This window comes from Heloderma suspectum, chromosome 4, assembly GCF_057233095.1.
Source record: "Heloderma suspectum isolate Gila_16-S chromosome 4, 16-S_ref, whole genome shotgun sequence".
Taxonomy (NCBI): domain Eukaryota; kingdom Metazoa; phylum Chordata; class Lepidosauria; order Squamata; family Helodermatidae; genus Heloderma; species Heloderma suspectum.
This window is the reverse complement of record NC_139461.1, coordinates 216,561,538-216,574,511: the sequence shown is the minus strand read 5'-3', so window position 1 is coordinate 216,574,511 and position 12,974 is coordinate 216,561,538. Positions and strand designations below refer to the sequence as shown.

At 42.1% G+C, this 12,974-nt stretch overlaps 1 protein-coding gene across 2 annotated transcripts in view; it reads left to right on the top strand.

Moving 5' to 3' along the window:
• The first annotated feature begins 1,445 nt into the window (after positions 1 to 1,445).
• Positions 1,446 to 12,974, top strand: part of IL23R (interleukin 23 receptor) — a 53,494-nt gene continuing 41,965 nt past the window's right edge. The window contains exons 1-4 of one of the 2 annotated variants that reach the window (XM_084848243.1): positions 1,446 to 1,702; positions 2,443 to 2,559; positions 7,245 to 7,365; positions 11,572 to 11,859. In XM_084848243.1, coding sequence (XP_084704369.1) covers positions 7,335 to 7,365; positions 11,572 to 11,859 — 319 coding nt within the window. In that variant the 5' untranslated portion in view covers positions 1,446 to 1,702; positions 2,443 to 2,559; positions 7,245 to 7,334. Of the gene's footprint in view, positions 1,703 to 2,442; positions 2,560 to 3,013; positions 3,174 to 7,244; positions 7,366 to 11,571; positions 11,860 to 12,974 lie in introns of those variants that run through there. The other variant, XM_084848244.1, reaches the window with a different exon arrangement.

Sequence of the window (12,974 nt, the reverse complement as noted above, 5' to 3'; positions counted from 1 at the left end):
GTCAAGATGCCTTGCATTTCAGGAGCAAGCCTCAATGAGCACATAGGGAGTTACTTCTGAGTAGACACACATATACTTGTGCTGGGAAAGACGGGGGGGGGATGCAGGGATGGGAAGCCATCCCCTTTTCTAACTGCAGGAACTCTATAAGGAAGGTGTAAAGTAGTTACTTTCTAAAGCAATAAACCAAGCCCTGGAGAATTGCAGGTTCGGTGAAGCGCTTTACAGGCTTTAAACTTCAATTCACAGGGATCTCTGTAAATTCTGATGTGGGCATTCAAAGGGCAAGCCTCATTGAGCACAATTGCAGTTACTTCTGAGGAGACACATACATGCTTGTGCTGGGAATGAGAGTGGGGGGAGAACACAGGCATGGGAAACCAGCCCCCTTTCTAACCAAACCGATACTGTGCAGCATCTGTATAACAAAGCTGTGAAGTAGTTACTTTCTAAGGCAATAAACCAAACAGATCGCACTTTAGAGCATTTAGGGAATGTGCTTTAAACTGTGTCTTTTCAATTGAGGGGGATCTCTGTAAATTCTGATGTGGGCATTCAGGGGCCAAGCCTCATGGAGCACAATAGGAGTTACTTCTGAGTAGACACTAATGGGTTTGTGCAGGGACAGGAAACATACAGGAAATACCCCTTGACCGGGGTCTCACTGAAAGGCACACCCCTGGGCAGGGCTAGCATACCGAGGTAAATGCAGGGGTTGGAGCACACAGCAACTATACTGGGGAGAACCTGACTTGAGGAAAAGAATGGGACTTTAAGCAGTCTCAGGAAATCCGGGTTTTTTCCTGATAAGCTCCAGCAGGGTGACTGCTGGATGGCCATGATAGCCAGCTGAGAGTAAATCGCTGGGTGGAGACACCCTGTGGCCAATTTTGATATGCATACTGCTTCAAATGCATGTTAGTATAGTTAGAATTACAGCACAATCCTGTACATAGCCACTGCGAAGTAAGTCCCATTAAGTTTAATGGGGCTTTCTCCAAGGTAAGTGTAGGGTGGCTAAATGCAAAAGAGGATCTTAACTTACTGAAATCCCCTCTTCTACACAATTATTATAGGCACAAGACTCCCATCCTCTTTTGCATCTGGCTACCCTAGGAAAATGGGTATAGGACTGTAGCCTTAGAAAAAGTTATTCTGACTAAACCAATTAAATTTTAACACATTTTTTTCAAATCCTTAAAGTTTAGTTTCCTACACAGCTCTGGGCATGCTATCAATGTAGAAATGTGTCTGTCTGAGAGTGTAAGGGGATGTAAAAACATCTATGCATGTTTAGAATGAAAAAAGCCCTACACCTCCCAGCATGCTGTTAAACAACTTTTTTCTGCTTAAACATGTATAGGATTGCACTCTAAATTGCTTTAGATTAAACTTTGATGCCACAAAGGAGGTGGGAGGGGTCAGGAGAAAGAAGGTAGATTTTTGAGAGCTGTGGGTTTTCCAACAGACTGACTCACAGAGCAAAAGTTGCTTAAACTAGAAACAATAAGCTGTTCACAGGTTATTGGTAATGTAGGTCGTGGCTCACCAACTGCTTCCTTCTCCTCCTCCCGATTGGTTCATTTAGCAGTGAATTCTAAATAATGCATCTTCAAGGGGAAGGAAAGTTTCATTCTGTGACTTTTAGTAGTGAAATCAAGTTCAGCACACGAATGGGACATATGGCCTGATGGAAAATAAGGTAAAAAAAATCCATGCATATCTTAAAACAATTGATTAAGACTAAACTCTGTATAATTGTTTCCCATACTTTTGTTAACAGGATTAAAATATATCTTATTTTCTGGGCTGTATTATAAATATGTGAGTCTACATATCTTACACTGCGATTATAAATTATTTGTGGTTGGTTATTTATAACATGTCAGCATATGCAATAAAGGAAGATGCTAAGAGGCTTTTTGCATGTTTAAGTTGGTAACAGAGATGGTCTTGGCTTTCCCATATGCTCCAATTCTCCCTATTTAACAGGCACATTCCATATTTTGTAGTACCTGTCCCTGTTAAAATACTTCTATTTCATCCTTTTTTTCTTTTCCTTTTGGGGAGTTGAGAGTGCTTTTTAAAATGTTTTATTGTGCACACATCACTAGAATTCTTTTGATGACAGTCCCCTCACTGGACAGATTCATCTTTCTCTAATGCTGATGCATATGAATGCACACAAATGAAGATCAAATGCCAACATAGTGCTTCCTTTCCATTCCCTCCATAAGTGCTAATCCAGCTAGCAAATGCTGCTGAACATGTTTTGAGTTGTGCTTATTACTATCCTAAGTATAACCTGGGGTGCTTACCGGATGAAACTCTTATTCTGCAATTGCCCTGTCTCAGTCATAGAATGTTACTGAGGGTTGGTGGGGGTTTGAATAAGACATTTTCCACTTGTAACCCTCCTATGTTTTCCCACCACTTCTCCAGGCATCCACCACTCCCTCCACAAAAATACTGTTAAGAAGGAAAAGATGGAATAACTGCACAATGTCTTTTGATTGGTAGTGCTAAGAGCTGTCCATCTGGAAGCACCCAAGATCTATTGTAAGAGTAAATATTATTTTAAACCTAATTTAAATAAAGGAGACTGCAAATGCTCCAGTCCCTATTTTTGTTGCCTGTCTGTTGTAAATTAGAGTTCTTATTTTGGCCCTGTTATTCCTGATTGGGGATGCCTTGTTAACATTTTGTTAATGTGAGTTGTTGAAATGGTGGATGCATCTTGTCTCTAGCGCACATCTATATAAAATGCTTGCACATTAACACTAAATGATCAGGGAGGGGAAACAACTCCCCTATGAGGAAAGGTTCATGGAGCTCTTTAGCTTAGAAACAAGGCAAGTCAGGGAGGGACATGATAGAAGTGTATAAAATTGTGTACAATGTGGAGAAAGTGGATAGGAGGATGCCCCCGCCCCCTCAGAGTTACCCAATGAAACTGAATGGTGGGAGATTCAGGAAAGATAAGAGGAGGTACTTCCTCAGACAAAGCGTAGTTAAACTATGGAATTTGCTATCTGAAGATGTACTGACGGCTACTAACTGGGATGGCTTTAAAGGGAATTAGATACATTCATGGAGGATAAGGCTGTCAATGCTGCCAGTCATGATGGCTATATAGCAGAATGCCTCTAAATGCCAGTGGCTGAGGATCACAGGTGAGAGGGTGCCATTGCACTCATGTCCTGCTTGTGGGCTTCCCATGGGCATCTGGTTGGCCAGCGTGGGGGACAGAATGCTAGTCTAGACAGACCTTTGGTCTGATCCAGCATGGCTCTTCTTATGTTCATTAGGTGTTATGAGCAGGCCCCTCTTTTTATCTGTGAAATGTTGGAAGGTATGCAATTATTTTCAGTTTACTGATACCCCTGCTTCAGATGTCAGTGCTGGACAAGTTACTGCAGGGAAAACGAATGCAGGCAAAAGGAGCCTTCAGTAATGGACAAGGAGGTGTGCAGTTTAGGTAGTAACCTTGGTTGGAGAGTAGATGCTGAGAATACACGTGTTGCTATTTTCATCTGTGAAATATTGGAGGCCATTATGGTATTTCACCTCATTCCTGTCTGATCCTGGTTCACTCCTTGAACACACCCTCAGAGGACCACCTTCACTTGGAAGAAAATGCTCCCCAGCTGTCACTCTTTACTAGGGACAGTCCCTATTTTTATGATCCCTCTCCGTGATAAATCACTTTCTCTGTTTTGCTATTTGGGGATTTTTGAGGATGCCTTGTAAAATTTTGTTGAGGGCCATAGCTCAGCTGCAGAGTACCTGCTTTGTATGCAAAAGATCCCAGGTTCAATCCCCAGCATCTCCAGGTAAAGCTGGGAAAGACCCCTGCCTGAAACCCTGGAGAGCTGCTGCCAGCGTAGACAATACTGACCTAAATAGACCAGACTCCATGTAAGGCGGCTTCTTATATTCTTAGTAGTGGTGCTGTTAGAGCATAATACAAGCCACAGGGGAAACAGGATATCCCTCCTTTACATGGTGCTCCACTCATTCCCCAGCAGACTGCAGTGCAAAAGGTCTGAAATCCCAAACACAGATTTCACAGTAGCCAGCTGATTCATTTCTATGGGGCTTGGAGTCTTTCCTGGAAAATTGTGCCTATAGCCTGCTAGGTTATCTATCTCTAATGAAACATTGTCTTCATTAAGATGTCAGTGCACTTGGTAAAGTGAACTAGAGCCATTTACTTTGCTGATACCTTTTTGTGGTGCATCTCTACTGAGCACTTTCAACTAGATTGGTCTATGGATAGATGGCCCATCTTACATGTCTGCATTAACTTTTAGTCTCTCCTAAATTTGATTCTATGAATACTAGATTGGGTTAACACTAAAACTGGGAGTAAGGTATTATGCATAGTTTTGCATGAAACTTGCATATGCTAATTTATATGAACAGATGCCAGTTTAGAAATAATTACTATAATGGAAACAGAAATACAATACATCTATCCATATTGTGTAAGACTGTGTCTGAGGTGATCTGTGCACCTGCTCAGTCTGTTGTCCAGGTGCTAACTGTTAACGGGCATCTTCAAGGCCCTGCTCTCCATCCTTATGGTTCTTATGTTTGAACCAGACTTCAAATATAGGATGCTTTCAAACAGAGGATTGGATTGTCCGCCTTTTAAAAAAAAAGGACTGTCCTCCAAGGCCATCCTGAGGACAAATAGAGTCCTGAGTGAGGAATGCTTTTGGTCGTTCCCCTCCCCCATCAGCTTTTTGGGACCATTCAGAGGGTTTATAGGGCCCGGTGAAGGTGTGTTGTTGGGGGCCCTGCTGCTGCCCCCTACAAGGACCCATACATATTTGTACAAAGCTGGGGGCTACATGTGAGAATTACTGCATGCACAGACTACATCTGAGGATTCTCGTCTGGAGCTCCTCCTTGCCATGGGATCAAGCAGAAGGATAGATGTGCTTCATTTTTTCTTACATGAGGATAAGGGAATAGGGCTCAGGTTCTGCTTCTCCTGAGTACCTCATCCAAATTCCAAACCCCTTCTGGCAGAGCTTCTTTGTGTTTCCTAGGGCTCAGTTTCACAGGTCTTCTGGTTGTGGCCTGCTGCTGGCCTTCTCCACTACTCAGGCAGAAAGGATTCTTCCCTAAAGGCCTGGCCTCACACCTCTCCCACACCTTCTTAATTTCATCATTATTTATATAGTGCTTATAGTATTTACAGTATTTGAAGTGCTAAGTGCTCAGTAACATTGCCTCAAAGTAAAGCTGTGTTCTGTTGATTTTTTACCTAGCGCAAACTGGAAACTGAAAAAGAAACCTACATTAAAGCTAACTGAAGGAAGGCCATTTTCATAGTACCCAAACAACTGTAGAACCTTCAAAAAATGTTAGACACTTGCTTTTTGCTACCCTAGGTCACTGCAGACAGTGCATTAAAAAAAAACACAGCCACTGAGCTCTGCTTGGCGCCGCCCTTCAGCTCGACTTGATGCCACCCTCAGCTCCACAACCTGGGCAACTGCCCAGCTCATCCACTCCTAAGGCCAGCCCTGTTGTCCTCTATAAAGTAGGACACATGGTCACCCTAACTGGGAGGAGGATAGTGGTTACAATAACTGTAGCCACAAAATCAGGCTTTCTTCACATGGAGCTTTTATCCTGCTGTTGAGATGGCTCTCTCAGGGAAGTTTGCAGGCTCTTTAGATGATGCTGTGAACCTCCAGGACATCTCCTGCACTAAATGCCCTTTGTTCTGTTTTTAAATAGATCACAGATAATGAGCTATCAAATTAACCCATTGTGTTCTGCTTGAGTTCCCTCCATAAAAAGAGGAAAAGCAGCAAGAAAAGGGGCAAGATCAATGAAAGATATGAAAGACTCAGATATGAGGGAGAGGTAGGGGGAAGGGGAAGGGGAAAAAGAAGCAGGTGAAAAAGGGAGTCATTGTGATCCTGCATTTAAAACAGAAGCAGAAAGCCCGCTTTAAATGCAGCATTTTAGGCTAGTGGAGAGATGCTCTCAGTCTGAAAAGATGCATGGAGCAAAGCAGTTCTGGGGAACACCAGCAGAGAATTGAAACCCAGAGTAGCAGCCATTTTGAGTTCAATAAGATTTGTACAATGTTTTGTTCCACACTTTAGTCATACGTGGCACCACTTTACAAAGTTTGCATCAGCAAATATCATAGCGGCGAACAGATTGTCTGTCTGTTAACAATTGCTCAGTCCTCTTTATGGAGGTTTGCTGTGCTTCACTCTTCAAAAATTTAAAGCCAAACCAGATATTGTGTGTACTGTAAGTAATTAACACACACATTAAAAAAAGGCACTAATCAGAGTTTCCTTTCTAGGGCCAGTAGCCATTTTAGGGGTTGGGATTCATTGCCATCACATGCCGCAGTACTGATCCTGTTTGGATGTGCAGTGGCTTTAAAAAGAAAACAAAAAACTTCATATCAATTGCTTACAAATATTTGTTCCAAGCATTTATCATGATGCAATGAACTTGAGTATGTTGACTGTAAGGTATGTAGAGCTGTTTACAACTTTAGAATGCAAAAACAGTACCTTGAATTGAATATAATAACACACAAGTATGCAATGCAGAATGACTACCTGTGCACCCCTCCTATATTTTAAGGGGCTCCAAGAGGTACACATAACCCACTTCGCATCCACTGAACTGTGAACAAACATCAGCTAGTTCAAACAAAATGAGCCGACACATAAATTGTGGGGAAGACGGTTTGCCCAATACTTCTGAAAATGACCCTGTAGACCAATTCAGCATTTTACTTGAAATCCAATGGCAGGATTGAAAGAACCATTCAACTATTTTCACATGAAGAAGGGAATTTTTAGGCAGCACTAGTCTCTTAATATTGCCTCCCCAGCAAATAGAAGTATCTTTATATAGCTAACTAGCAGAATTACATTAGGCATGAATGAATGATGTTCACTGTATTTAAACGTTACCATACTCTACTAGTTCTCATAGTGCACATTTAGAAGTTATTGCAACCTGCTATGGATACACTCAAAGCTGTGATGAGTTTGTTAAGGAAAAGGGTGTAGAACTAATTATAGAGGTAAGAACGGATAAAGAAAGTACATTTCCAAAACCAAGCACACCCCTTCTGATTGAATAGGTCTATGTATGATGTTCTGTCATTTATGTTTTCTAGAATATTTATCTTTTCTCTTTAAAAACTAGAGTTTAACAGAGAAAACCCCTAATATTGTTTCCTTTGTTTTTAGGCAATGCCTTTTTACTGATGTCCAGCACCTTTTGAGTGATGGTAGTCTTATTCATACTCTTCTGCAAGTTCTACCAAGTCACGCTTTCTCATGACTGTTCAGAAGCGGCAGGGAGAGTTAAGTATTATGTCCAATGAGAGACTGGGAGACAGTACATTATCAGATTTCACAATTTCATTATCAGGTTGCCATGTTTCTTCTTGTAGGCAAGCAATATCAAAATTATTAAGAAAATGTTTTTAAAAATCAGTACTCAATGGGCAGTATCCAATGGTGCCTGTGTGCCAGCAGGACCCACCACTAGCGCTTTCTGAAGCAACTGGAAAAAACCCAAAACATTCATCTCCAGAATGGAACAGGTTAGTGGAAATACAAAAAGGGAACTTCCCTGTCATGTCCCATTCCAGAAAGGAGCGTTTTTTACTCATTTCTGGGGTTGCTCTAGGGACCACTGGCTTCCTGTTGTGGTAGCAGTGGGTTCCACTGGCACAACATACTCAGCAGAGGCACAGCAGCAGCATGGGATACTGCCCATTGACAATAACTTTTGAATAAACGTGCATGGGATTGGGCTTCATGGCAAAACAGTAGATAGATCCAGGCACAGATCAATGCAGATGTCAGTCTAAGAGGTTTCTATGAAGTGGTCAGGCTAATTGAGAGCACCAGTAGTGTGGGCAGAATAACCCATAATACCAGGGGGGGACCCATTGAGCAGAAGATTAGTTTGCAATCAGCAAGCGCTCTTGATTACCATATTCTTTCACTTGAGAACTAGGCTTGATCTGGTAAAACGGATGACTAATTTTCCATGTCCATAAGCAAACAGAACAAACGCAATGGGTTCTTTGTTAAAGGTCAAGGGACATCATATTATCAACATAGAGGGTTTCTCATTCTGTGATGCTAGGCCTCAGCAAAAGGGATAAAAATTCCATGCCGACTTATTTGGGAATCCAATTTACTGTGTCTGTTAACTTTATGCAAAAGCAGAGATCTGGACAGTGAGTTCTCCATCTTTTGAACCAATACCTTTTAGTTTGTTAACTTTCACTGCATACAGATGTACCTATCTACAGGAGCCGGTGTTGGATTTTCTGCTGTGTAGGAGCTCAGCTTCCCCTTTTGCTCCTCTATTGCCCCAAATCCAGCACTGATTATTAGCCTTCTCCCAATAGTTCAGGCAGGATTTTGGCTTCCTTTCTTTTCTTTTTGTAATGTTCATTTATGTGTATGTGCTTAAATGTTTATTCAGTGTTTGTTTGTTTGAAGCCAATCTGTTTTGTTTTATCCATTTGAAACACTCCCCTCCAGGTAGGGGTAGGGAAGTGGCTTTGTGACTGTCATAAGCCCAGCCAATCAGCAGTCTTTCCAGCTGGCTTCTGCTGGAAAGCAGAAGCCAGCTCCAGTTGTTCCTGTACTTGATTCTCTAAACAAGTTTGTATGTCTGGCCAAAAAGAGGTGAATTCAGATCCACAGTGAGAGCACCATTCATGCTATGTATGTGGTACCTAGTACTCCTTCACTGCCTACGGTTCTGATTTTGAACCTCCACATCCCATGCATGAAAAGATTTCTGGGGAAATGACACTTACATACTTCATCTTAGGTCTGATTTAAGCATTATAGCTACCACAGCAGGAAACTAAAGGATGAACTGGAGTACCATCAAGCAAGTAGGGAACATTTGATGAATGACCAAACATTATCTGTTCTTTGAGTACATGTCTCCCCTAGATGGATGTACTCAAAGAAGATATATGTTTGATAATTGAGCCACTGCCCTAAGAGGGTCAAGGTTATTTTAAAGAAAGGACTGGATCTTAGGGGAACACATACATTGAGGCTGCAGTCCTATGCACACTTACCTGGAAGTAAGTTCCACTGAACTCAATGGGACTTACTTCTGAGTATACATATATAGGATTGACTACAAATAAGGGTTTTTCCTTATAACCATATGAACCCAATGAACCATAAACTGTGTGCTCAAGCTCAGATAGAGTAATTTGACAACAGTAGTCTCCCATTTAAGAGATGTTCATGTTGTTCTGAGTATATGTTAGAATCTAGCAGCTAGATATTAATGCACAGTGGTTAGATAATAACGCATGCTAAAAGGGAAATCTTGTACAGATACACCATTCTAGGAAGAACATCCTGTCAGTACCGATATTATTCCTAAAAATAAATTTGTCAGCACTGGGGGAGATCTCTAACCTGATTTGTGAAATAGCAGTTGGACTTTCAGTAACTCAACTCATATTGCTATTTCCTTTTTGATCAAAATCATTTAAAAGAACATTTCCCCCTCAGTCATGTGTTGGTGGAAGTTGAGCCTAAAATGTGCAGGATTAGCTGATACCAATGTATTGACAGATTCCTTGCTGCTTACTGGCTTAGACCTACAGCATGATGTCATCAGAAGCCAAACCTGAGAGACAGCTATTCAAGTTGCAGGAGTTCATGTTTCATTTAAAATTTGGCACCCTTATTCCAAAGGGCTGATATATTTCTACTCTCCCTCCTACTAAACACAGAGGGAAACTGTATGAACCATCCAAATTGACATAGTTTCTGCATAGAGGAGATTTAGAGAGCAATCCTATGGCCCGGTAGACAGTGTCTAGCGGGCCATAGGATATGGTCTATTCTGGGAACCGACCTCCCCCCCTCATCCGCGCTGCCTCAGAGGTAGCACAGAGAAGCCCCGTCCTCTGTGCTTGCAAGAGGAGCATGGAGCGACTAAAAAGGGGCAGGACTGGGGGGCATTCCAGGGTGGGGAGAGCGGAGCTGCACATACGATACATCCTATGTGTCGTATGGCAGCTTCCTCTCCAGTCCGGCTGTCTAGCAAAAAAGAGCAAGGCAGGAGAGGCACAGAGGGAACAATCCCCCCGTGCCTCTCCTGCCTTGCTTTGGATAGGTGGTCACCTCCGAGGTCGGAGGCAGCCTCCTATCTACTTAGGATTGTGCCCTTAGTGTGTATATTAGATTTTGAAGACTAACTCACCAGAGCACGAAAATTGCACCCAGACCACAATGCATCAGACAGTTGAATTTCCAAATGTTGTGTGGCAAAGCAGTCAGATGATCAGGTCTGCACCAAATAATAACATGTACCACATATCGAGTAATCCACATCTTGGCATGCTGAAAGAGTTGTGTGAATTGGTCCTAAGTAAGCCCATTACTCACAGGAAAGCCACATCTGCAGATTAGTATTTCAGAGCAGTCTGTTCAATAACAGGTTTACTGGACAGGCTTCTCTTGTTTATTTGAAAATAAATACGAGAAGTTGAACTGAAATCTAAACAAGAGTATAGGTGGTTGGTAGCATTATGTTCGGTAAGATTTTATCTCTAGTAATTACTATTTTGGGGAGCGTAGTACATCTACTAGGGAACTCCTAGGCAATTCCTCCATGAGGAGTCCCTTAAGGCAGCGGTCCCCAACCTTTTTGGCGCCAGGGACTGGTCTCGTGGAAGACAATTTTTGTGTGTGTGTTTCGCTGGTGGACTTCCGGCCGCTGGGATGCAAATGGCGTCTGCATAGCGGACACCATTTGCATCCCTATTCTTTGCAGTAATCGGCTATGTAAAGATTTACGTAGCCTATTACTTGAAGAACAGGGATGCAAATGGTGTCCGCATAGCAGACGCCATTTGCGTCCCAGCGGCCGGAAGTCCGCCAGCGGCCGGAGCTGGCGAGGATTCCGGGGGGGGAGGGACAGATCGCCTCCCTCCCTTGCGGACCCCCATGAACCCAAGGTGAGGGGGTTTCGCACACCCCTGCAGCCCGGTTGCTAACAGGCCACGGACCGGTACTGGTCTGCGGCCCAGGGGTTTGGGACCCCTGCCTTAAGGCACAATCTTCTTCATGTTTAGACAGAAAAAAGTCCCACAACTCCCAGCATTCCCCAGCCAGCCATTTTTCTGTCTAAACTTGCAGAGGATTGAGCCCTTAATGTGATTGTAGCACTAGCCTATACCATGATTAGCATAATCATTACTGCAGCCACATTCTTATTCATTGACCATTTCATATCTAATTTGAAACATATATATATCTGTCTCACTTAGGCAAGGAGTATATGACCTGTTTGTGTTGGCTGTCTTTCCAAAACTAATTCTAACTGGAAATTGCTATTTACCATCAACACAACTGATTCATTTTGTACGGGCTGCCATACCTTTCCCAGGTCACATTAGATTTCAGGATTAGATGAGTACCATTGAAATAATATGGCCTGATATTCAAAACAGTAGTGTTTCTTTCAAAAGAACTTCTAAGAGATTTATGGTAATTGATTTTTTCCCCTTCCCAGGTGTTATATCATGTTATGGGGACGTATGGACAGAACCAGGCCCAGTCATTCAAATGGGGCAGAATATTTCTATAAACTGCCATTCTGATATAGAATTCTGTCAGAATGGCAAAATATATATGGACCTAAATGATGTCCGCATCAACCACCGTTTTTTGTCAGCTATAAACAAAACTACAGTTCAACTTCTGCTTCATGATTATAAAAATCCCTTTTCTACAATTGTATGCAAAGTCGAATGTCCTAAAAAAACCATAATCATATGTGGAACACAATTTTGTGTGGGCTGTAAGTAATTTATGTGTATACAGTATGTATTGTCTTCTAGTTCAAGATAATTTCCATTCATTTGGGTTGGTCACTGATTTTAGATAAGGATGACACTCTGGAGGTGGGGCTTTACATTCTATAATTTAAAAATTATTCATTTAGGGTTTTCATCTTAGGCTGCAATCCTAAATGCTCCCTAAACCCGGGAAGCAAGCCCCATAACACAGTGGGACTTACTTCTGAGTAAACATGCATAGGATTGTACTGTTAAGCACACTATTGTAAATTTCACTGACTTATAAGGGCACAATCCTATGCATGTTTAGACAAAAAAGGGCCTACAACTCCCAGCATACCGCAGCCAGCCGTGCCTTTAGGGTGCAATCCTATGCATGTTTAGACAGAAAGAAGTCCTACAGCTCCCAGCATTCTGGAAGTTGTAGGACTTTTCTCTGTCTAAACATGCATAAGATTTCACCCTTAATAAGCTGTGCAGACTAATTGTATGATTATGCAGAAGTAACTTCTACTGTGTGCAGTGGGGCTTCCTCCCAGCTAAATACCATAGGATTCCAGTCTTATTTCAGTGATATACTACCACTGCCAATAATATATCCAGCACATCCCACTAGTTGTATAAAGAAACACATTTTACCACCAGCAATTTCACCATCAATGGTAACTAGTCATATACATGGAGCCACTTCTATGTGGGGCATTTGGACATAATAAACAAAAACTGATCTTATAGCACCTTCTAAAATGGCCAGCGCTGGGGACATGCACATTTCGAAAAGTAATATTATCCTAAGCAACTTTAAGCTTTGTTCTTAGGACAATTAATTGCAAGATAACAAAGGATTGCATAATGGTTGCAAAACATTTTGAAAACCTTTGCTGACAGTCATTACGGACGACTGGTGGTCCCCTCCTGAACTACAGACCTGTAAGTGAATCCCATTCATTTCAGTGGAACTCCCTTCCATGTTAAGTGTGCTTAAGATAATTGCTCCTGTTGCTCTCCCTTTATCTTCTTAGGGAAAAGGACATCGGTGTGCTTAACATTATTTGCAAAAGGTGTAACTTAGGTTGTAATCCTTTGCACACTTATCTGGTAGTAAGTCCCATTGAAC